This window comes from Gorilla gorilla, chromosome 1, assembly GCF_029281585.2.
Source record: "Gorilla gorilla gorilla isolate KB3781 chromosome 1, NHGRI_mGorGor1-v2.1_pri, whole genome shotgun sequence".
Classification (NCBI taxonomy): domain Eukaryota; kingdom Metazoa; phylum Chordata; class Mammalia; order Primates; family Hominidae; genus Gorilla; species Gorilla gorilla.
In genome coordinates, this window is record NC_073224.2 from 131,250,646 (window position 1) to 131,276,511 (window position 25,866).

At 42.1% G+C, this 25,866-nt stretch overlaps 2 protein-coding genes across 6 annotated transcripts in view; one reads left to right on the forward strand and one right to left on the reverse strand.

Moving 5' to 3' along the window:
- Positions 1 to 18,306, forward strand: part of AKNAD1 (AKNA domain containing 1) — a 41,220-nt gene extending 22,914 nt beyond the window's left edge. Inside the window, exons 10-16 of one of the 5 annotated variants that reach the window (XM_004026242.5) lie at positions 3,603 to 3,694; positions 6,929 to 7,026; positions 10,544 to 10,666; positions 10,755 to 10,862; positions 13,592 to 13,673; positions 17,029 to 17,158; positions 17,905 to 18,306. In XM_004026242.5, coding sequence (XP_004026291.5) covers positions 3,603 to 3,694; positions 6,929 to 7,026; positions 10,544 to 10,666; positions 10,755 to 10,862; positions 13,592 to 13,673; positions 17,029 to 17,158; positions 17,905 to 18,036 — 765 coding nt within the window. In that variant the 3' untranslated portion in view covers positions 18,037 to 18,306. Of the gene's footprint in view, positions 1 to 3,602; positions 3,695 to 6,928; positions 7,027 to 10,543; positions 10,667 to 10,754; positions 10,863 to 10,960; positions 11,086 to 13,591; positions 13,674 to 17,028; positions 17,159 to 17,904 lie in introns of those variants that run through there. The other 4 variants (XM_055353392.2, XM_019039814.4, XM_063696270.1 and 1 more) reach the window with 4 other exon arrangements.
- Positions 18,307 to 24,712: 6,406 nt separating this feature from the next.
- Positions 24,713 to 25,866, reverse strand: part of STXBP3 (syntaxin binding protein 3) — a 67,514-nt gene continuing 66,360 nt past the window's right edge. The window contains exon 19 of the mRNA XM_019039615.4: positions 24,713 to 25,411. Coding sequence (XP_018895160.1) covers positions 25,317 to 25,411 — 95 coding nt within the window. The 3' untranslated portion in view covers positions 24,713 to 25,316. The remainder of the gene's footprint in view (positions 25,412 to 25,866) is intronic.

The following is a 25,866-nucleotide window of genomic DNA, read 5'->3' on the forward strand; positions in this document are numbered from 1 at the left end:
GCTCCAACTTCTCCGAGCCTATGAATCAGCTGCAGATCTTGTTAAAATGCAGGCTCTGAATCAGTAAGTTTGGGGCGAGCCTGCAATTCTGCATTGCTAACAAGCCCCAGGTGATGCCAAAGCTGCTGGTTCTGGTCTGCGGACCACACTTTAAATTCTGAGGGTCTAGAGATTATTTCATTTCGAATGAATTGGAAATGCTGGGATTAACAACCCCGGGGTCTTAAATGATATTATATTATAATATTATAATAAGCAGTAAACAATGGTATAATAATTATGTTGGCTCAGAGCTTTACAGTTTGCAAAGACTTTTTGCAGAGGAAGAGTAGTTTAGAAAGGTGATATTTGTTCAGGGTAAATGATAGGTGATATTAAAGCCTGGGTCTCCGACTCAGGTGGAGGGGCACCTCCCTGCATTCTGCTAATGTAAATCTGCCTTAAATGTCGGTGGAGGAGTAACCCTGTAAGCTCAGCAATGATAAAATATAAAAATTAAAAAAAAAAAAACACGGGAAAAATGGATGAAAAAACCCTTATTTTTTTAAATTATAAAACTGATACATGCTTATTACAAGAGAAATGAGAAAATAAAGTATAAAGAAGAAACTTCCACTGAGAGGAAAATCAATCTAATTTTTTTTTTTTTTGAGACAGTCTCGCTTTGTTGTCCAGGCTGGAGTGCAATGGTGCGATCCCGGCTCACTGCAACCTCTGCCTCCTGGGTTCAAGTGATTCTCCTGCCTCAGCCTCCTGAGTAGCTGGGATTACAGGCATGTGCCACCACGTGCAGCTAATTTTTGTATTTTTAGTAGAGAGGAGGTTTCACCACATTGCCCACACTAGTCTAGAACTCCTGACCTCAGGTGATCCACCCACCTCAGCCTCCCAAAGTGCTGGGATTACAGGCACGAGCCACTGCGCCTGGCCCATTGTTAATATTTTAGTGTATATCCTTCCGGTCTTTTTTTCTCCTATATATACATTTTGGCCAAAATAGGATTTTACTATATATATTGTTTTATGCTTTTCATTTAATGTTATATTTTGAGCAGCTCTCCACATCACTTAGAATAAACCTATCGCTTCATTTTTGATGACTGCACTATATTTCATTATACTAATGTACTCTGACACATTTAGACAATCTCTTTTTGATGGAGATTTAGTTTTTTCCAGTTCTTTGATATCATAAACACTGCTTCAGGTAACATCATTTGACATGCAAACTTTTGTAGTTGATCATTTCCTTAGAATAAAACCCTAGGATTGCAGTTAATGGTTCAAATGGTACATGCTGAAAATTCTGATAATCTGGCCTTTAGGAAGTCCATGGGGGTTTATAGGCTGAGGGCAGTGTGTGGGAATGTTGGTGTCCCCAGTTTGAGCCTACCCCAGACATTTTTTTCTTTTTCCAACTTTTGCCAAATGCATAAGTGAAAACTGATACCTCATTATTTTAATCTTGCTACTTTTGAAACTCTATTTTCATATGTTTCTTGGCCACTCGCACCTCCTCCTTGACAATATTGATATTTTAAGTTGTTTACAAAACTGAAACCACCATCAATTAAAAAAAATGTAGATAGACAACTGAGAAAATATTAAGAGCAAATAATGTTCATTGTTGAGAACTTCATTGTATCAAATGCTGTGACAAATTCCCCAAGGAGCAGAACTGTGGTTAAGAACACAAGCATACTGGCCGGGTGCAGAGGCTCACGCCTGTAATCCCAGCACTTTGGTAGGCCAAGGCGGGTGGATCACTTGAGGTCAGGAGTTCGAGACCAGCCTGACCAACATGGTGAAACTCTGTTTCTACTAAGACATACCAAAATTAGCTGAGTGTGGTGGTGTGTTCCTGTAGTCCCAGCTACTTGGAAGGGAGGCTGAGGTGGGAGAATCACTTGAAATTGGGAGGGAGGTGGAGGTTGCAGTGAGCCAAGATTGCGCCACTGCACTCCAGCCTGGGCAACACAGAGAAACTCCATCTCAAAAAAAAAAAAAAAAAAAAAAGAACACAGCATACCAATCAGATAGGTAAAAGTTAAAATCCCAGCTTTTCCACTTACTCATGATACAACCTTGCCAAATTGCTTAAATCTACCAGGCCTCAGATTACTCACCATTAAAATGGAGACAACGTGCCAGGATGGTTGGAAAGTATTAAGGAGACTATAAGAGAAGCACCTGGCACATCATGAACAACTAACAAATGGTAACAGGAAAACACTGAAACCCTCCAAGAAAATTAATGGACAAAGGACATGAGCTAAAAAGTCACAAGTAAGGCTGGGCGCAGTGGCTCACACAATTACTCACAATTAAAGTAATCCCAGTACTTTGGGAGGCCAAGGCAGGCGAATCATGAGGTCAGGAGCTCGAGACCAGCCTGGCCAACATGGTGAAACTGTCTCCACTAAAAATACAAAAAATTAGCTGGGGGTAGTGGTGGGCACCTGTAATCCCAGCTACTTGGGAGGCTGAGCCAGGAGAATTGCTTGAACCCGGGAGGCGGAGGTTGCAGTGAGCTGAGATTAGGCCACTGCACTCCAGCCTGGGCAACAGAGTGAGACTCCGTCCCAAAAAAAAAAAAAAAAAAAAAAAGTCACAGGTAGGAAATACAACCAATAAATCAGCATATAGGAACAGACTTATTTCCTTTAGTCACAGAGGAAATGCAAATTAACACAAAAGGTGACACACCCCTCCCTTCAATTAACAGAAACATTTTCAAGTGATAATTCCTGATGCAGAGGAAGGTGTGGTCAAACTGAGCCGTCCACATTGTTGGTGGCTGTGAAATCTGTACAACTTTTGCGGAAAGCAATTTGGCAATATGGGTCATCACACAAACATGTTCGCAACCTTTGGCCCAGACATTTCCTCAGGAAGTAATCCAAGATGTGGAAAAAGCTATGTGTACAATGATGCTTCTGCCATTGTTTATAATGATGGGAAAAGTACATTTATTTTTTACTTACATAAAGGGTAAGACCTTAGTCAAAAATACACAGTGGGTGGTAACAGCCCTCACAGGTCAGTGGAGTAATTGTTTTGTGTTAAAGAGGGACATATAACCAATCATTTAGGCCCCCAGACAGTCCCTAAACCCTGTTTTAATTCATAGTTGAATATATTTATTTAGAAAGGCTTTTAGAGCTCTACTAGCCAGCGGTCAGATTAATAGATCTAAAAATTATGTTCCTAAATCTGTTCATTCTCTGGTGAAGCTTGGAGTAATTTGAAACTAAGGGAAAGATAAAAAGGGGAAAGTATTCTGTCATCTGTACACCAGATTTTAAAATCTGTTTAGAGGAGGAAGGAAGCAAGCCAGGGTGGAAACTTCCATTCTTCAGCCCAGGCCATTAGAGGCGCAGCCCCGACTGAGTGACACATCAGAACTAAGGATGGGCTCTTTCTTCTTTTCCTCCTGTCCCCCTGCGCCTCCCTTTCCCCAACCGGAGGAGAGGTTTGGCGAGTCTCTCCGCCTGAGGTGGCAAGTTCAGCCGGACCTCAGCTGCTTGCTGGGCTGTGCGCGTGCAGCCACGGCGTGAGTCACATCCTCTGTCACATCTCCATCTGTGTGCTCTGTGGTGCAGGAGGACCCCAAGGGCACTCCAAGAAGGCAGGATTGTGCAGAGACGACGGCACCCAGTCTGAGCTGTGCCTTCTGTCGCAGGCTCCTTGAATGGTGAGGGCTTCTTGCGGCTACATTCCCAGGGTGGATTGGAGTCAGTCCTGGCATAGTAACTCCAGTGAGAGCGGGCGGCAACTAACTGAGGCCACTGGCTGAGTTATAGAGTCACAGATCTCAGGCCTGGGCACACAGCCCAGCCTCCCTCGCACCCTGCAGATCCTCTAGCAGTGGTCCTCAACTGGGGAGAACATCAAAATCACCACGGGAGATTTTACAATCATGCACATGCACTGTCTCAGCACCGCCAGCGGTGGGGCTCTGGTAGGAATATTGCTTTTAAACCTCCCCAGGTCATTCCGATAAGCCCGCTTGGTTAAGAATCATGGTTACAGCCCACGGAGGGTGGTCCTGTAGGCTTTTGAACGTTGCCCACATGGGGGATTCTTATCCCATGTATAACAAACAGCTCCCACCATCCCTACTCTCTCCTTATGATGAGCAAAAGTCTTCTCTGTTGGGTTTCACCTGAGCCCCCCAGTCCCAGGAACAAGCCTCATCCCTCTTCTCAGGGCTGATTTCTTCCCATTCCTAAGGACAAAATCTTCCAGAGCTAACAAGCTGTAAATCATGTAAAATCCTCAGGAGAAATCCTTTGTTTTTGAAACACCCATTGGTGCAACTATTAATCTGTGTCGATTCAGTATCATTTATTTGAAGCTTCTTTCAGGTAGCGAGAGATGTTACCTCTAAGCTCACTGTGGACTCCGGCCAAAGCTTGGCTCATTGACCTTTGGAAGGTCAAGAGTCAGGGAGGCAGCAGGTGTTTAGCAACCACTGTTATATGTGCATAATGGACTCTAATAGAAGCAGACGACAGGGTCTGAAAGACTGAGGCTTCCTGTTAGAAAGCATTCCATTGTGGGAATGGGCACCTGCCTTAAGAGTTCTAATGCGTGTCCACCCCTGAAAAAAGAAACTGCATGAAGCTTGTGCTAAAAATGGTCATGTGTCATCGTGTGTGGGCTATCAAACCACCATGTCAGTCATCAGCTTTGAGCTGCCCTTCAATCCAAGGGGCACTCATGAAGCTTACTCACTGAGTCATCCCAGGCCTACTATTTTTATTTATTGAATTAAAGTCTAATTTTGGATTTTTAAAGGTTTTACTAAGTATAATGAAAGTATTTTGACATTTAAGAACCATTTTTATTAAGCATTCAAGGTACTAAATTTCTCTCTTCTAAATTCCTAGTCTAGACCCTACAGAAGTACATTAAGTACCAAGACAGGGACCAATGTTCTAGACTAAATAATACTTTTTTATGATAGACAAGCTGGAAAGACAAGCACAACCAAGTGTAAAATCAAATCTCACAGTGAATCCACTGCTGGGGAGTGATGAGGAGATACACATGACTTATGAATTAAAATCTTGTAACTTACATAATCCCTGAGGAATTATTGATTGAAGGGAGGACTATATATTCTTTCTGTTAGAAGATTAAATCTCTCTCTGATGGGACTTGTCCTTTATGAAGCTTGCTGAGGTACATATTGTTTTCAGGATATTTGTAAATTGTTTATATATAAGTGGATAAATTACATATGTATAAAATGTAAAATATGCTTATCCCTTTATGTTATTTCTGATGCAAAACTTTGGATTTAAGTGTGTACTTCAGCTGCTTTGTCTTGTTGAAAAACTGTCTTCTCCAGAGGAATTATGTTTGGCCAGAAGATTTGAGTACACAAAGGAGTTTAAAAGCAGAAAAAGTCCTGTGTTGGACTGCATGCACTTGAGTGAGATCCAAGTTTCCCACTTTGGAGAGCAGATGTTCAAATGCCCCAGAGGAGAAGGGTGGAGACAGAAAATGAGGTGTGAGAAAATATGTGACTCAAGAGGACAGCATGTTTTTCCAAGAGGAGGGAAAGGGCCTGGCTTCTCAGCCCCAGCCCCACAAACCCGCAGCCCCATCCCTTCTCCGCCAACAGCAGGCCAGGGCACAGCGCGGCGAGCATGTGTTTGCCCAGCAATGCCTTGGGCTCAAACCCTAGCCCCGGGCAATCTGCCTCATTTATGCCAGGATATCTCCGGCACGGTGCCTTCCATACTAAGAATGAACAACTTTCCCTGGGGGCTATATGACTGTATCACAGGGGCTTAGCAAGAGCTTTGTTCAGAACTGTTATTAATTCGAATTCCTTTGGAGGAGTTGGGATTTCTGAGGAGGAGCGAGGAAGCTGCAGGTGGGCCACAGGAAGGCTCCTGAACAATGTCCATTGCAGTTGCTTCTTTCTGACGCCACCTGGTGGCCATGTGCAACTAAAATCACCTTCACATGCTCCCACAGTCTCTAGTCCCACAGACACCCGACAAAGCCCACTTTACTGGAGTTGTTGGATGTAATCAGCTTGTACTTCCAGGACCAAAGCTACGTGACCCATTACTGAGGTATAGCATAGTTTCTTCCCCTGGTAGGAACTGTTTGTTTGTTTGTTTGTTTTTGAGATGAGGTTTTGCCGTATTGCCCTGGCTGGTCTTGAACTCCTAGTCTCAAGCCATCCACCCTCCTTGGCCTCCCAAAGTGCTGGGATTACAGGCATGAGCCACCATACCCAGCCTGGAATGGATTTTGATGCATGAGGAAAACTCCAAATTTTATAATTCCATACTTCAAATGTGTTTTGTGAATGTGTATATGATGATTAGATATTAACCTCGGCAGAACAAAACATTTATTTTTCATGTCTTGTATACATTTTCTTTTTTTTTTTTTGAGTAGGAGTCTCGCTCTTTCACCCAGGCTGGAGTGCAGTGGCGCTATCTCGGCTCACTGCAAGCTCCGCCTCCCGGGTTCACGCCATTCTCCTGCCTCAGCCTCCCGAGTAGCTGGGACTACAGGCGCCCGCCACCGCGCCCGGCTAATTTTTTGTATTTTTAGTAGAGACACGGTTTCACCGTGTTAGCCAGGATGGTCTCGATCTCCTGACCTCGTGATCCGCCCGCCTCAGCCTCCCAAAGTGCTGGGATTACAGGCATGAGCCACCGCGCCCGGCCTGTCTTGTATACATTTTCTTATCAGGCCAAATTGTGCTGGGGTGCAATTTCTTGTAGAAAAGCTCTCAAACAGGCAGTCAGAGGAGAGCTCTGTGTAGAGGATGACAAGCCCCTCCTACACTGTTCCAGGCTCTAATATAACAAAATTTAACGTTTCAACTTTACCGAAACTTTCCCTATCTATTGGAAATTCACTAAAAGTTTACAGGATCTTATGCACCTTTTTTTAGGAAGCAAAAAGTGGAGAAAAAGGGCCACAGAAGGATCAACTGTGGAAGATTTTCAATTGTCCTTCATGAAAAGGCACCACACTCAGATTCAACTCCCAGTAAGTTGATGGGCTTGGGCTGGGTGCTCATTTTTCAGTGTCCCTCCCCATGGGGTCTGCTCGCAGTAGGCACCAGCTTGCCATCTGCCACTCCAAGAGCATTTCCCTACACTAGGATGTTGCATGTTGTATTTATTTATTTGCAAAATGTAAAGAATTAATAGGCTGGGCATGGGGGCTCATGCCTGTAATTCCAGCACTTTGGGAGGCTGAGGCGGGTGGATCACTTGAGCTCAGGAGTTCAAGACCAGCCTGGCCAACATGGTGACATTCCATCTGTACAAAAAAAATACAAAAATTAGCCAGGTGTGGTGGCTCACGCCTGTAGTCCCAGCTACTTGGGAGACTAAGGTGGGAAGATTGCTTGAGTCCGGGAGGGTGAGGCTGCAGTGAGCCATGATCATGCCACCGTACTCCAGCCTGGGCGACAGAGTAGGATCCTGTTTAAAAAACAAAAAAAAAAAAGAAGAAGAAAAGAATCACTTTCAATAAGATGTGGTTAAGTAGAGTAAAGCATGAACACCTGTTTCTAGCTGAAAATGAAGGACTCCATGGACTCAATCACAAGATGTCATTCAGTCTGTCCATCCTCATCCTTCCCACATGACCAATAACTGTACCTGGTAAGGTTACTGGCTACGTGAGAATTGCTGCTGCTTTGGATATATGCATTTCATAGAAGCAAAGAAAGTTGGAGCTGGGAGGTGCCCCAGTACACGCAATTCAATGGCTTTTAGTCATAAGATCCTTTCTTCAAAGATAGTTTAAGGAGAGAAACATCTAGCAGAACTGCCCTGGGAGAAGAGGTGGGGCTGGAGGCCTCTGCTCAGGAAGCTTCTGAGCTTAAAAATCACCTCTGAGCCTAACCTACCTACCCAGCTTGTCTCCCCAGCTTATGCACCAGGAAGCTGCACTGGAGAGCTACCCAGGCTTTCTTACATCCGCACTGCCTGTGGCCCAGAGCCATGCCTCCAGCTCTGCCTTCTGTTATGTCACACTTAGTTCTGCACTGGCTTCTCTGTAGATGACACATTTCCAAATAATAATAGGGTTCATTGATTGAAGACGTATTATGCCAGATGGTATAACAAAGTAGGGGTTTTCCAGGTGTAATCGGAGGGTCCCTGGGGTTTCCTGAAACCCTTTCGGGGGGGCCACCAGGTCCTTCCTTTACCAGCCATATAGCTGTGCAACGCTAGTATTACAGGCAACTGATGGAGATGCAGTTATGGAATCCAGTTGCCTTTTATTAAGCCAGATATTCAGGATATTTGCCAAAATGTAAAATGATGCCACTCTTCTCACTAAATTTTTTAGAAATAGTTATTTTCATTAAAAACTGCTATTTTGTGAATATGACATGGATTTATTACTTTTTAAATGCTATAATAAATAAAATTATCTTTTAAACGTCTCAGTTTAAAATTCTAAAAAAAAGCACCTTGGAACTGCTCATTTAGTTTTGGGAAATCTAAATGATTCGCACAAGCAAAAAATGACTAGTAATCTATACATTAGTACTTCTCTACCAATCCATCTGCAGTGGACTGAATGTTGAATGCTAGCTGTTCTCCAGTGAGGGGGGATTTTCACCTCAGGTATATAAAATGGTATATATTATCATTTTATGGTAGATTAAAACCACAGAAACAAAGGCTGTTTAGGGTCCTCAATTTTAAGAGTGTAAAAGGGTTCTGGAATCAAAAGTTTGAAAACTGTTGCCAGTGTATGTCACATAACTCTCACAACATCCCTGTAATGCAGGAATGATTATCTTTATTTTATAGATAAGGAACTAGAGGCTCAGAGAAATTAAGTGACTTGACAGGACCAAAGAGTGAGTGTGAGTGTATTAGTTATCTATAGCTGTGTAACAAAGTATCCCAGAACTTAAGGCTGAAAACAACAAACATTTATCATCTTAGAGTTTCTGTGGGTCAGGAATTTGGGAGCACTTTAGCTGGGTGGTTCAGGTTCAGGGTCTCTCATGAGGTTTGGTCAAGATGTCAGCCAAGGATGCCGTCATCTGAGGGCTTGACTGGGGCTGGAAGATCTGCTTCCAAGATGGCTCACTCACATGAGCATTGGCAGGAGGTCTCAGTTCCCCGACATGTGGGCCTCTCCAATAGGCTGCTTGAGTGTCATTATGACATGGCAGCCAGCTTCCCCCAGAGCAAGTGATCCAAGAGAGAAATACCGAGATGGAAGCTTCAGTGTCTTTCATGGCCTAGTTTTGGAAGTTATATGCCATCACTACCGCTTTATTTTATTTGTTAGAAGTGAGTCACTAAACCCAGCCTATACTCAAGGAGAGAGGAATTAGGCTCTACATTTTAAAGAGTGTCAGTTGGGTGTGGTGGCTTATGTCCGTAATCCCAGCACTTTGGGAGGCTGAACCAGGATTGCTTGAGCCCAGGAGTTCAAGACCAGGCTGGACAACATAGGGACCCAATATTTAAACATAAAAACAAAACAAAACAAAAAAAACACAGAAGGTTGAGGCTTATGATTGAGCCACTGCATTTCAGCCTGGGAGCAACAGAATGAAACCTTGGCTCAAAAAAAATAAAAATAGTGCGTTAAAGAATTTGTAAACATATTTTCAACCATCATAGCTAATAAGTAGCAGAGCCAGGCTTCAACCCTGGGCCTTCAAACTCATTCCATTTGCTAATATGAAATGGATTTGTTATTATACAATGAAGTTACTATATATTGTATAATATGTTAAAAGTCAAGATGTCAGCCAGGGATGACTTCACTTTAAAATACTTTGAAAGATAATGTTAAAAATGAGTCTAACCATGAGTTCAGTAAGGCAAGAAGCATTGGAAGAGGCTTTGTCACTACAGCATCTGTCCTGCAGCGAGATGTTGCTTGGACATTCAGTCCTGACATGCTCACCCGCCTGGCCCCAGGCTTTCATACTCTGGCCTTACCTGGAGTGCTGTTCCGTCCATAGCCTGCCAGACAGGTTCTAGACCTGCACCAGATACACATGCTGTCTGCTACTAGCTTCTTTGAGGCTAAGAGAGCAAAGTCATGATTCAGGTTCCCTTATAGGCTTATGAATGTCACATAGAAGAAACCCATCTTTCCAGTTGTCTGGATGACAAAATACAAGCTCTTGGCCACAGCAGGGTCTGAGAGAAAGAATGTGGATGTATCAGGCCAACTATGGAAAAACAAATACAAATACAAGGTTGTCTGATAGTTCAGTGGGCCAAATTGCCGCAGATCCATTCATTCAGCAGACCTTTACTAAGCCTAAATATGTATGCTACATCTTGAGATTTTCATACAAGAAATGTTAATTATCAAAACATTTCTCAGTTGTCAGAAGGGAATCCCAAATGTTACCCCAGGCTGGCAACTCCCCTTGGTGACACAGCCGGGACGTTAAGCACTTTGGTGCCAAACACATACCCTGCACAGTTACAGCTCTGCTCTCCACACCATATTTTATGACTATAATCAAGACACTTACCCTTCATTCATGCAACTTGGGCTTTTTCAGATTCTGATACAGGACACAGCTTCTGTTCGGATTCTGGCACTGAAATGCAGAGTAACAAATGTCAGGACTGTGGCACTAAGATTCCTACCTCCCGAAGAGCCTGCAGGAAAGAACCAACTAAAGGTAGCACTCACCTGGGGCCTCAGAAAGGCGAGTGGGGACAGTCACTGTTCCCAGGCATTTAACTGTATTTTTAATCTTTTCTTCCCAGAATTTCATTATAGATACAACACTCCAGGACAGAATTACTCAAATCATAGCAAAAGAGGTGCCTTTGTCCAGCCCCATTCTTTAGATGAAAGTAAAAACTCTTCACCCTGTAAGTACATCTCCTGCATGACCCCATCCATATCAACAACCTAATGTCCCCGGTATGGGACATTCACATGACACTGGCCACTGCTTCCATCTGGGAAGCCCTGGCCTCTCCATTTTGCTGCCCAGGTCTTGTGCACTCACCTGACACTTCCAAATCCAGCCCTACATCTGGATGGCAAGAGGCTGAGCTGGGGCTGGAAAATATGAAATCGCAGTGACCAAGGACTTTGAAAGTTATTAAGGGCTACGCCAGTGCAAGTTGGTAGCAACCCATAAATGTTTGCTGAACAAATAAATGACTTACTGGATAATCACTACTATTATTGTTACTATTCAGAGGTGGCTAATGCTTTACATATATCCCTACTAAGAGTCAGCATGTAGAGAAATAGACTATTTTTACACTCCATAGACATCATGTTGCTAACTTCCAATGCAAAAATTTGCTGTCTTTGAAAAAAAATTAAAACGCTACAAACACATATTTAAAAAGATGAATGACATGGCTGCTCCTTCCTGAGCTCTTGAAAGAAAGAAACTCATACCCAAATAAGGAGAGCTCAAAGCAAAATGGGGTAAGTTCAAAAAGCAGGGCAAAGTGTGCCAAGGGAACAGGAAGGAGGGAAGGAAATACTCCTAGTTTTACCTCTGAACGACAGCTATACCTGGTTCTCTGACAGGCGCTACATCCTTGCCCTCATACCTTCAGAGCTCTTCCTCTCCTTCTCTGGGAGAGGGCACCAGGGAGAATGTTTCTTAACTTTCTTGATGGCCAGTGCCCAAGACTTAAGAATGTCATTTACCTGACTGACCTCAGCTGTGTCTCCCCTCCCCACCTCCAGCTGACACATCCTCCAATTGCATGTATTCTTTTGAAGTGACAGTCACTAAGACTGGAGAAGCCACAGGGCAGATTTCTTCACTATCTCCTTGGTTTTGAGGTCTACAGCCTGTGACACTTGTCATGCCAGTATACGAACGAGGGCTGCAATGGATTCATCCACAATGTGATCTTGAACTCCATTAGCTAACTAAGAGGGTAGAAGTCATAAGGAGGCAGCTTTTCCTCCAGGTTACAAAGACCCTTACAGCAACTAGAGCAGACAGAAAATGGAGGGGGCTGTGGCAGGAGGTTGTGAGCTCATCTGTGGACTGGGAGGCAATGGATTTTGTCTGGAAGCTGTAGATCTGTACACTGGACTAGAACTGGACCAGGTGACACTGTGGTGCTTTCTAACTCTGAGTTTCCAGTAAAATCCAAAATTACATTTGGAGACCACCAAAGAATCAAGATTGAGCTCATTAGTGCCTCTTCATCATGCCCCAAGTCTAGGTGGTCAGCATGACTAAATCTTGGTTTCTGGCTTCTGCCCTGCCTTGCATGTCTGAGGGACAATCTCTCCCAGCGTCCTTTGCCCAACGGGAGCCTCCTGAGTGTGAGTAAAGCCTGGCTACTTGACACCAATGAATAAGACAGGAGACCTGGAGGGAGAACGAGGGGAAGACAGAGGGAAAGGGAAGGGGAGAAGGGAGCCTTGGTGACAGAGAAGGCAGATTTCTTGGCCACTGACTCGTTTCTTTTCCTTTATCTGTCTTTCTTCTTGTTTTCCATGGTGACTTTTCCACATTTTCCTTCTGTGTTTAGACTCTATTTTCTGTAATTGTCTTTGTAACATAATCATTAATTTCTACTCCTAGAATCTTAACTCCTCAAATTGAAGAGGATTTCAGAAATCCATTTGGCCCAACCTCTTGGAAGATATTATTTCTCCATTTATCAGATGATGTGGTTGTTAAACCCAGAGAAGTCAGATGTCATGCACAGATCACACAGCAAGCACCCAGGGAACCTAAACTCCTGATTTCTATCTGCTAATAAAACCTTTTTTGTTTTGTTTTGTTTTTTGAGACAGAGTCTCACTCTGTCACCCAGGCTGGAGTGCAGTGGCACTATCTTGGCTCACTGCAACCTCCACCTCCTGGGTTCAAGTGACTCTCATGCCTCAGTCTCCCAGGTAGCTGGAATTACAGGCACCCACCACCACACCCGGCTAATTTTTGTATTTTTAGTAGAGACAGGGTTTCACCATGTTGACCAGGCTGGTCTTGAACTCCTGACCTCAGGTGATGTGCCCACCTCGGCCTCCCAAAGTGCTGGGATTAAAAACATGAGCCACCACGCCTGGCCTAAAACTCCCTTTAAAATTGAATTTCTTTTCCTAAGTTCAGAATACTTCATAGAAAGTTCTTTATTAAAAATTTTATTTTTAGAGACAGGGTCTAGCTCTGTCGCCCAAGCTGGAGGGCAGTGATGTGATCATAGCTCAATGCTTCCTTGAACTTCTAGGCTCTAGTGAACCTCCTGCCTCAGCCTCCTAAGTAGCTACGAAACTGTAGGCACATGCCACCATGCCCAGCTAAGTTAACAAAAAATGTATAGTTAGTATGGAAGGGGTTTATGAATTTTTTTTTTGTAGAGACAGGGAAGACTGGTCGCAAACTCCTGGCCTCAAACAATCCTCCCACCTTAGCCTCCCAAAGTGCTGGGATTACAGGCGTGAGCCACCGCGCCCAGCAAAAGTTCTTTGTTGTCTATGTTTCCCAGTTTTCTGATTTATTAAAATTTTATGAAATATTTCATTCATACAAAAAGTTCAAGGAATGATACATAGGCACCATTTGGGGCTCATTTTTGATACTCTGAATTTAATGATAGCTAACATTTTTCAGCTTTTTTAAAACCCAAACGGATCTGTTCTCAGAGAGTGAATTCAAAATCCTTTAAAGGTGAACATGAGCCCACACCAGGAAAGTAAGTATTATTTCATTATCACTAACAAAATATTTCTCATTGGTTGGGTGGATACAGTGTACTTGATAGTGCATTAACTACCTACCCCAAGATAACCTAGATGTTTAGGAGTAGAGCCAGGATTCAAACCTAAACCTATCTAAGCCTTCAATCATTCACTTGTTTATTCAATAAACCAAGTCATTGTACTAGGTACTGAGAACACAGGACAAAGTCAGCCACTGTCCCTGCCCTCACAGAGCTTACTTTTTTGGCAGAGAAGCCGCAAGTCTTTGTAAGTGCCAAGAAGGGGACGTACAAAGTCCTATTGATCTAATTTGGGGGTTCAGGGAAGCTGAGCTTCGAAGGATAAGTATGAACAAACTAGCAAGGGGATCTGGGGGCAGTGAAGAACATTTCAGTCTAGGAAAGCTTCCTGTTGTGAGAAGGCACTTGGCAAGTTCAGGAATGGTGTGGCTGGAACCCAAAAGAGGGAGCGGCAGTGGAGCAAGATGAGGCTGATGAGGGAAGGTTGGTGGAATTGTCAGGGCCAGACCGTACAGAGATTTGTCAGCTCCAGGAAGTATTTCAGAATCTTAGGAGCAAGAGGAAGCCAATTAGGGTATTTTTTTTTTTTTTTTGCTGTTAATTCATTTTTATTTTTAGAGATAGGGTCTCCCTCTGTCACCCAGGATGGAGTGCAGTGGTGATCATATCTCACTGCAGCCTTGAACTCCTGGGCTCAAGTCATCCTCCCGCCTCAGCCTCCTGAGTAGCTAGGACTATAGGTGCACATTTAAAAAAAAAAATTTGTAGAGACAGAGTCTTGTTATGTTGCCCAGGCTAGTCTCGAACTCCTGACCTCAAGTGATCTTCCCACTTTGGTCACCCAAAGCACTGGAATTACAGGTGTCTGGCCCCCCAGTGAAGTTAAAAAAAATTTTTTTTTTGAGGCAGGGCCTTGCTCTGTTGCCCAGGCTGGAGTGCAATCTTGGCTCACTGCAGCCTTGACCTCCTCGGCTCAAGTGATCCTCCTGTCACAGCTTCCTGGGTAGCTGGGAGTACAGGCATGTGATACCACAGCTAGCTACTTTTTTCTTTTTTTTTGGTAGAGATGGGGTCTTACTATGTTTCCCAGGCTGATCTTGAACTCCTAGCCTCAGCAATCCTCCTACCTCAGTCACCCAAAGCACTGGGATTACAGGCATGAGCCACTGTGGCAGGCCCACCCAATTAAGTTTTTTAATCAGGGAATTTAAAAAGTTTCTTAGTGTTTTAAAGGGTCAGTCTAGCTACTGAAGGAGTGGAAATGAATTAGAGGAGTTAAGATTGGAGGACAAAGGCCAAATAAGAGGCCAGTGCAATAATTCAGGTGAGATGATGCAGCTTGACCAAGGGTGGTGGAGATGGAAAGAGAAAAGTCTGTGTATTCATTCAAGAGCTATTTAAGAGACAGAACCAATAATGCAGCAGAGTGGCTAACAATTCAGGCTCTGCACTCAGAGCCACTCAGTCTGAACCTACTACCCTCTACCATAGTCTAGCACAGTGTTTAAGAACGTGACCTTTGGAGACTTCTTGGGTTTTTTTTTTGAGATGGAGTTTCACTCTTTCGCCCAGGCTGGAGTGAAGTGGCACGATCATGGCTCACTGCCACCTCTGCCCCACCAGGTTCAAGTGAGTCTCCTGCCTCAGCCTCCTGAGTAGCTGGGATTATAGGCACCCACCACCATGCCCGGCTAATTTTTGTATTTTTAGTAGAGAGGGGGTTTCGCTATGTTGACCAGGCTGGTCTCCAACTCTTGACCTCAGGTGATTCAACTGCCGTGGCCTCCCAAAGTGCTAGGATTACAGGCGTGAGCCACCATGCCTGACCGACTTCTTGGGTTTGTCTTGGTTCTGTGTCGTTGGGCAGGTTCCTTGACCTATGTGTACCTCCATTTCCCCACATGTAAAGTGGGAATCATAATAGTGCCAAACTCATTGAGGACTGAGTCCATACATATATAAAGCACTTAGAATGGTACCAGGCTCATAAGAAGTACTCAGCAAGCAATGGCTGTTATACTGTTGACAGTGGAACTGATGGGATAAGGGGAGAGAGAGGACTCTGCACCACTCTGCTATCCCCTGCGCAGAGTATTTCATTAGTTAGGGGCCCCGGATGCTGGACCACCTCTTGCCTGGAGGATCGATCCAATGTGTTAAAATAACTTGCAGAACCAATTGATGCTCCTATGGTAGGGGAGAGGGATGAAAGGATATTTTCTGGAGATGATATTGCTCACAAGTGTTTTATGTACCAAAGTAATGCTTAACAGAGGAAACCTGAAGCCGGAGAAAGCTGTGAGGGTGGCTCTATGACTGCTCTGTCAACAGGCAAGTTCTCATGGTATCCCTCAGGGCCACTGCTCATGCTTGAGAAAAGCCTAACTCCAGGCAGTGCCCTTCACAGACTATGCAAATAACCCCCTAGAGCCATGCTCTGCACAACCTGAACAGCCCAGTGGCCCTGCACCCCTCACTCACCTAGTGCAGATTTCTGGCCCATCCCTGAGAGAGAACCAATCACAGTGTAGCAGGCAAGGGGAGCCTGTTTACTTCAAAAGGAGCTGCTTTTATTTTTTGACTGCTTCTGCCTCCTTGGGGTGAAAGCTCACTGGTGCCAGAATGAACTCAAACCCAAGGTACCTGCAATTGGCAGTTTTGTGTATTTGTTTTATAAAAATGCAAGGTAGAAAGTTGGCCCCAAAAGGCCGGACGCAGTGGCTCACGCCTGTAATCTCAGCACTTTGGGAGGCCGAGGCGGGCGGATCACGAGGTCAGGAGATCGAGACCATCCTGGCTAACACGGTGAAACCCCATCTCTACTAAAAAAAAATACAAAAAATTAGCCGGGCGTGGTGGCGGGCGCCTGTAGTCCCAGCTACTCGGGAGGCTGAGGCAGGAGAATGGCGTGAACCCGGGAGGCGGAGCTTGCAGCGAGTAGAGATCGCACCACTGCACTCCAGCCTGGGCAACAGAGCAAGACTCTGTCTCAAAAAAAAAAATAAAAATTAAAAAAAAAAAAAGAAAGTTGGCCCCAAAAGAATGAAAACGGAGTAAAAAATGTCTTTAGAGTCTTGCCTCTTTCTGTACTAGAGGAAAAGGAGATCAATTCCGGGAGAAAATACCCGCATGGTCATGGCAACAACCTTTTTCTGAAGCCCAGCTGCGGTCAGCCACATGGGAGTATAAGAGCTAGGAGGGCAGCAGGTGCACGAATCCACCCACACCCAAACCACACAGAGCCATTACCGACCACAGAGCTGACGTGAACAGGAGTGTGCTTGAGGGTGGCGCTTGACACAAGTATCAATGTGCTTTTGTCTTCCAGAAAAAAACTTCAGGCTTTCATGACCTACAGCTCAGACCCTGCAACACCCTCACCCCATTTCTACTCCTGCAGGATTTCTGGAAGCAAATCCTTATGTGACTTTGATAGCACTGAAGAAATAAAATCTGAGGTGAGGACTTAGAAAATCATTCGAGAAGCATTGCAGCTCGTAAGTTTGATCTTGATGCCCACAGAACTGGCAGCTCTTAAGTTATTACAGTATCAGAGCCTCAGAAAATGCTCTGCTAAAGACAATTTTGTGCTCAGAACTAAGCTAAAGATACACAGCCTCAGCAGCCGCAAGGTTTGTATTATTCTAAATTGGTTCCAAGGGAAATTTCCTGGAGAAAGTGATTTGTGGGTCGGTGCCTCAGCTACAGGATTTCCCTGGCCGGGGGTTGAAGGCACTGGGTCTGTTCCAGTGACACTGTGATCAGAGTTGCCAACAGTTTCCTATTTCAAATCACTAACTCGAATCCCCAGGCCAGTTTCAAATGTTTCCATACGCATGCGCTGTATCCCTGAATACCCTCTCAGTGGTTATGGCCCCCAAATCCCCATCAATGGCCCCTAAGAGCTGTTCTTTTTTTCTCTTTCTCTGCGGCAGGGAAACAGCCCAGCTGGCGGCTGACCTCACCCTCTGATTCATGCTCATCAGTCACGTGCTGGTCTTTTTTTCAATCCCTTTCCCTAACAAATATATTCCATCTCAGACTGGTCTCCTAGGAAACCAACCCTCAAAAACAGAAATAGACCAAGAGGAAAACAGGAATACTCCCAAAATTCCACCTTGTAATGTTTAATAATGAGAGAACCCAAAGAACAGAAACAGCAGTTAGTGTATGTAATTAAAATGTGTGGACTTTTCCTCTGTAGATTTTAAACTCGGCTTTGGACCATGCCCTAAGGACAGCAACCATTTTGAAAGAAACTACAGATCAAATGATTAAAACGATTGCAGAAGACCTTGCTAAAGCACAGAGGTGGAGGAATCGACTGAAATACTAGTTCAACGCTAGGCTACCAAGGATTCAAAAGAAAAAAATGCAAAGAAAACTTGATCTTCCCCCAAAATGTATTTTACTTACTACACAATTTAGGAGGATGACTTTCTAGAGAAAACACAGAAACCATAAGAAATGGGTAACACAAAGTACTTAAAGGAAAAAGAAAAAAGAAAGGACTTCTGATTCTTAAAATCAAAAGCAACCAACAAGTATTTATTTTAAAATAAATCTATGTTCTTCTTAACTCATAATAAAAGAAATCAAAACAAAACAATGAAGTTCCTTTTATCTATTAGTCTGAAAAAAGATTAAAGTTTGAAGAAACCCTGTGTCAGTGAGGGTGGAGGGAAACTGGTACTCTCATATGCTGTTGGCGGAAATGCAACCTTTTTGGAAGACTATTTGGTAATATCTACCAAGTTCCACAAATTCCAAATCATGTACCTTCAGAGCAGCAATTCCACTTCTAGGAATTTCTTTTATATATAAGCCACACAATGTGGCATGATATATGTACAGGGAAGGGCACTGGAGCACTGATGGTAACAACCCCAAGGGGGAACTAATCTAAATACCCCCTGTGATGATTCATAAATGACAATACTTTGTAGCCACCGAAAAGAATGAGGTTGGATTATCTGCAAAAGTCAGTGAAAGAAGCAAGATGCCTAAGCATATATAGAGAGAGTTGTAACCTCTGGGGTCTTGCTATGTTGCCCAGGCTGGACTTGAACTTCAAACAATCCTCCCGCCTTAGCCTACTGAGTGGCTGGGACTACAGGCACACACCACTGTGCCTGGCTCTTCATTTGTGTATTTTTTTTTAAAGGGCATACATATTTTCAGGAAAGATACCTAAAAATCTGAAGTGAACCTCTAGTAAAGGAAACTGGGAGTTTTGGGGGAGAAAGGGGTTTTTACCTTCTTTTCTGTACTATATGAAATTCTCACAATATACTTATAAGTCAAAATTATTTGTTTAAAGATCGCTTGAAGTCAGAAAGATGTGAAAATAATAGCCTTAATGAAATTTTGGAAAAGACAATTCATTAAAACTGTGTACCAGAGATTAAGTACATTTTCATGCAGACCAGAGCAGGCTTTTTTTTTTTTTCCTTCCAGAGCAAGCTTTTGCTTTCCTTCTTTAAGAGTGATTTATTACCTCCTTAGTGACAGCACAGCAGGGTATTGGCTCTTTCCCCCTTCCCTGAAACTTCTGATTTTCATTCACCCTAGACATTCAACAAATGGTTTCTCAACTCCCAGAGTTTGGCTCAGTGGTCAGGAGGGAGTTGAATCTATTCCCACTTTAGATTTTCGTGCCAATGTGGGCAGCTGGTATTCGTCTAGCTGGCTGGAGAATGGACTGTTTTTAACTTTGGGGTTTGTAAATTGGTTTAGGGTGCCCTGGAAGAGATAATGCACAGGTCAGTCTGAAAATACCTCTGACTTTATGGCCAAATTTACTTCAGGCTGTGGCACTGTAAGGAAGATAGCAAGGAACTATGGCTGGTACTAGAAAAAACAGAGCTTAAACTGTGTATGTTCTATCAAATAAAACGTATGGGAGGTCATTTTTTTGGACTAAACTCCTACAGGAGACCCCAACACACCAGACCAAACTAGAATGGAGTCACTCATGCTAGGTGCCACGTAATCAAACCGAACTTTAAAATAGGTCAGTTTAAAAAAAAAAAAAAGACCCAGAACATTCACAGTATCCCATTAGAAGGGGCCCCGTCAACCTGAGCTGGCATAAGGAAGTCCCCTCTGCTTTAACCCATATAAAGACACCTTTTGTTCCTTGTTTCCATTTTCTTCTGTTTTTTCTGCCTATAAAGCCCACTCCTGTGCTCAGCCTTTCTATTTCATAGATAGGATGCTGCCTGATTCATAAATTGCTAATAAAAGCTAATTAGGTCATTAGACTCAATTTGTTGACATTTTAGTTTTTGGCAGTTCCAAGAGGCTTCCAGCATCATCACATATCTAAATTTAATCACAACTTGCTAATCTGTTTTGTATGTTAGTACCACTATCTCATCCCCAAGTTTAAAATCATATACTTCTCTGGCTTGAAGTGTTCTTATATGATTCATTAGTTCTTAACCTTTTTTGGGCTCATTTTTTGGGAATCTGGTGAAAGCTATGGAGTCTCCCTTCCCCCATGCTCTGCCTTCTCGTGGAAAAGAATACATTCATTTTTAAAAGTTCATGGACACCATGAAACAAATCCATGGAACCTTGGTTAGAAACGTCTACCATTAATGAATATTTCTAAATCCCTCAAATTAACATTTATAGAAATTGGTAATTATAATCATTTTTGATTTAAAAATATGGCCCATTTCTGCTTTATCAAACCATATTCTAAATGTAATTTTCCATTTCCTTGAAGATTAGGGGTCATTATGAGCAATCACTGCAACACGACTAATCTAAGAAATAGCAAAAAAGGGCAGGCAATGCCCTTAAGGAGTTCTAGAAAGACGCTAGGCTCTGATTTACAAGGATAATTTTATACTTACTGATTCTATAGTCTTGGCCATCTCCTCCCTCATGCAATTCTTGTGTCAGTTCTAATGACCTCTCTTCTAATTCTGTTCAAGTAATAAACCAGAAAAACAAGCTTGTGAAGTAAAGGTAATGGTACCCCTAATGCTGGCGTCAAGGGACTCAGCATTGCCTGAGGGCTGTGAAGAAACACCTAGCAGTCTCCAGGGTGCACAGGCCTCTCAGTATTTACTCCAAGGTCTAGCTGTGCTCTGGCCGCTTGAAGCTGCCAGCAGGATGCAATGGGACTGTCTATAGAGGGCTTTTTATCATCTTTTTATTATTTTTATTTTTATTTTTTTTTGAGACGGAGTCTCACTCTGTCGCCCAGGCTGGAGTGCAATTGTGGGATCTCGGCTCACTGCAATCTCTGCCTCCCAGGTTCAAGTGATTCTCCTGCCTCAGCCTCCCGAGGGATTACAGGCACCCACCACCACACCCAGCTAGTTTTTGTATTTTTAGTAGAGATGGGATTTCGCCATGTTGGTCAGGCTGGTCTCCAATCCCTGACCTCAGGTGATCTGCCTGCCTCGACCTTCCAAAGTGCTGGGATTACAGGCGTGAGCCACTGCGCCCGGCCTATCATCTTTAAGAGAAAGTTCTAGCCATCCCCTTAAGTTAACTATTATAGTTTGCAAAAGAAATCTTATCTTTTTATCCTATTATAATCTTGCTGTTAATGAATTATATAAAATAGGCCTAATTTGTACTAAATACGAATATGTGTTTATATTTAATAGAAAAAACATTGTTTTGGTGTTAAAAATTTTCCTATAGAAGGAAGACATTTCTTGCTCCTTTGATTTTAGAAGAAATCTGCTTGCATCCCAATAGGACTTACAATGGGTACAAAATACCTAGGGAAGAACTGAGTTATGGAGGTGTCGTATCTTACACAATAAACTGTGGGGTCAGGCCCTTGGGGGCTCAAATCCAAGACTTTTGAGATCTTGTGAACTCCTATTGTGATCCTGGAGCAGTAAAGGCTAAGGGTCTAGGAACCAGGATAACAGGATTAATAAAGATATCCTTATTTATTTACTAATATGATTGAAGAATGTGAATCCACTGTACTTTATAAATAAAGTACATTTCAACAGGAAGCAAAGCTGTGTTTCAGAGACAGTGAATAAATGGTTTCCATTGGTTGCAACAACAAAAAAGTCTTTTTCTGGGTCTTGAAATCAAAACCTGTAATTTTTTTTTTTTCAGACAGTGACTGACTCTTGCCCAGGCTGAAGTGCAGTGGTGTGATCACAGTTCACTGCAGCCTCCACCTCCTTGGTTCAAGCAATCCTCCTGCCTCAGCCTCTTGAGTAGTAGCTGGGATCACAGGTACGTGTCACCACACCCAGCTTTTTTTTTTCCTTTTTTTGTAAAGATGTGGTCTCACTGTTGGAATATTCATAGAACGAAAAAAAAAAAAAGATGTGGTCTCACTATGTTGCTCAGGCTCGTCTCAAACTCCCGGGCACAAGTGATCCTCCTGCTTTGGCCTGTAATTGCTAATTCTATGGGGGGAAAAATCAGCTTATACAAGGAATTTATGTGAGATGATGTCTTATGGCTTCAAATTCATAAGAGATTTAGTAAACAAAGGGTCTCTGCAATTCAAAGCTTAACATATATGTGAAATACAGGACTCAAAACATCCGATATCAGTGTGATCAGGGTAAAGTGGTCACTGAGATGTCAAGTGATCAAATGAATAAACAGTCCAGTGTTTGCTGTCATCACACTCTTAGTTCCATTTGTTCCAGGCCATTGGATTAATCTAAATACCTATTCCACACATGTTCTGACCCTGGAGAGGGAGTTACTGAGGCACACAAAGATCTCAGATAAAATGCAGACACCAAAAACTAATCCTCTTACTGGAGATATATTGTTTTCATGCGTAGTTCGCAAAGAGGGCTGTTTATTGTGCCAGGCCCTTCCTTTCCACGCACTCATCCACACCAAGTTACATCCATCTCTTTGTGTCTCAGTTTCCTCAGCTTTAAAATAAAGATGATAATCATAGTACCTATGCTCACAGGAATACATGAGAAGATGGAATGAATTAATAATAGAAAGCACTAAGTAAGCATTTGTATATTATTACTTTATTATCAATACTTAGTAAAGTTGTAAGATTATCATATCAAAAGTTGGCCAGGCACAGTGGCTCACACCTGTAATCCCCACACTTTGGGAGGCCAAGAAGGAGGATTGCTTAAGCCCAGGAGTTTGAGACCAGCCAGGGCAACACAGTGAGACTGTCTATACAAAAAAACAAAAACAAAAACAAAAAAACCCAAAAATTAGCCAGATGTGGTGGCCCATACCTGTAGTCCTGGCTACTTGGGAGGCTGAGGCAGGAAGATCACTATGGCCCAGGAGTTCAAAATTCCAGTGAGCTATGATCACATGACTGCACTCCAGCCTGGTAGCAAGACCCTGTCTCTATTTAAAAAAAAATAAATAAATTTCTATATGTAAAAAACCATTTGAAAATAATAGAAGATTCAACCCACAATGGAACTACAAAAATATTTTGACAATGTGCAGTAACTATATGAAGAAAATGAAGATTCTGAAGGTTATAAAGATTTAAGCGAAAAGACATTTCACATTCCTGAATATCAAAGTTTCAATATTATAAAAGATGTTGATTTTTCCTAAATTAACCTAGGAACAATGAAAATCCTATGAAAATACCAAAATGGCTTTTTTTGGGAACTCAACAAAAGGATACTAAAATTCATCTAGAAAAATCTGATAGAAAATTTCTGAAAAATAATAGTAATTTAGGTGGATGGAATAGGAACTTCTTCCACTATGTATTGAAACATACCATGAATTGAAATAGGGAAAAAGAAATACAAACCAAACTGTAGGTCATTAAGAGAATCCAGAAATAGACCACAATACAAATGGAAATTCAGTCTATGATAATGGTGGTATTTCAGATTAGTTGGGGAAAGAGAGATTACCCAATAGGATCTGGTATAACATCTGGCTGTTTAGAAAGGAGTGAAGCTGGACCACTATGAAATACTCTATCAAGTCAGGGTTCTGTGCAGGAAACAAACTTCTCTAGATATTTCAAGGAGAAAGGCATTTAATACAGAGAATTAGGTCGTTACAAAAATCACTGAAAAAGCAGCAGGAGCAGAAACTGGAGACCCACGATCATTTTACCATCTGTGACCCAAAGGACAGGAAGCTAGTGCTGCTGCCACAGCATTAACTCATACCCACGAAGCAGGTGACAAGACACTAAAATGTGGAGTCTGGTTGCTACAAACAATTCCTGTCTGCAGGAGATTGTTTACTGGCATAGTAGATGGCCTCTGCCTCCAAATCTTGACCAAGTGCACATCATTGGTAGAATATAAACTGTTCAGACCTTACTTATCCTAGAACCTGAAAAACTTCATGTTTAGCCTTTGATCCCCTGTGGTATGGGGTAAGGAGGCATGGGACGCCATGCCAAGTACTAACAGACAATATCTAGCACACATTCTTACACTAAAATCAATTCCAGATGGGTGAGTTACCTGTAAAAAAATAGAATGAATCTATCAAAAATTTATAATCCTGGAGTGTGGAAGGTATTTCTAAGTAGCATGTGAAATTCAGAAGCCAAAATGGAAAAGCAATGGATTTACTTAAATAAAAATCAAAAATGGATATCCATCAATATTTAAATGCACAAATCCCTTGACCACTGCTAGGAATTTACATTATGGAAATGTCTGTGTAAGTCTGCAAAGGTATGTACCCAAACAACGCAGCATTATTTATAAAAGCAAAACTCTGAATCAATAAAACTATGGTCTGTTGTATGACACAACACTATGAGGGCAAGTAAAAGAAGAGATTTGAAACAAAGATGTTCCCTTTGTTTAACAAAACACATCTGCAGAAATATATTATCTAACCCTATGTAGAGATTACGTTATTTTTGAAAAAGTCATTAGGAGTTATCTTGGTGGGAATATTACGGTAGATTCCTTTTCTTCTTTGTTACTCTAATTTAGAACTTTTAAAATTCGTAACTTTCCCCTCTCCCCTACAGAAAACACAAACCAGAATAATTTTTTAAATTCTATATTTATTTTCTCTTAGAATGTTCATGATTTTTGGTTTTCTAATTTAAACATACATGATTTCAAAATTACATAAAATTGTGTTCTTTAGAAGTATGTGGCAAAACAGTACACACTGTGAAATCACTCCATTTCTATTAATGACTGAATTATTTTACACATAAACTGAATTTTAGTTGAAAGAAAAACTACACTTAGAGGAAACAGTTCTATCATACATATACATTTACAGTTTTTTACTTTTACAATCTCTTTATTTAAAATCATTCTTTCTCAAAAACTATACTTCAGCATGAGACTTCTAGATGTAAGTATCCAATGGGTAATTAGTATGTACATAGGTGGCTGTGAAAAATTACCCACAACTCTAATATATTCTCCTCCAAAGGTGAAAAAATTTCCTTTTAGAAAGCACTTTAACATTTCTTCTCATCATCTACAAAGCAGCAGCAATATTTAAATTATCAAAAATGACAAATCCAGTAATAATCATAAACAGTTCCTTAAGAAATGTATTTGAAAAGCCATTATTCCATAAAATATTTACATTGTTTAAATTACATGACAGCAACATTTTCTTTCTATTTTAGTTCAACATATTAGTAAGAATCTCTAAACCCTCTGAAAAGAAACGCTATTCATCTTTAATTAAGGAGACTTTATCCTTGGGTTTATTCAGCATCTTTATATCATCCAACAGCTTTTTGGGTGTTAAAACATGTGTAGAACCTGGTAGGAGAAAAGAGAATTTTTCAGAGGCCAGCAGTTAAATCAATTTTCCTTCGCTTAATATAATTTGTTGTCCTTCAAATATGTAAAGTGCAGTAGCCTGGGGTAATGTAACAAAATTTCTGTAAGACATCTTCCTGAAATCTGCCTATGCTGCAGTATTTCAATCCTTCTTCACCACTGAGCATGTTCAGTAACTTTTCAGAAACAGCGGCCATTCCTAGTGCTTTGTCTACTTTGTGCTATACATTGGTACAATGAAGGGCAAAACGGGATTATCCTATCCTCAGCACTATAACAGTTACTGTTCAATAATAGAGATCCACTAAGCAGTGCTGCAGGTCAAGGCTTAACACACAGATCCATCGCCTCCATGGGTCAGGAGAGCTTACTTATCACTGGCTTTGACTGAAATTCTTATTTTTTAATTTTTTGTAGAGACGGAGTTTTGCTTT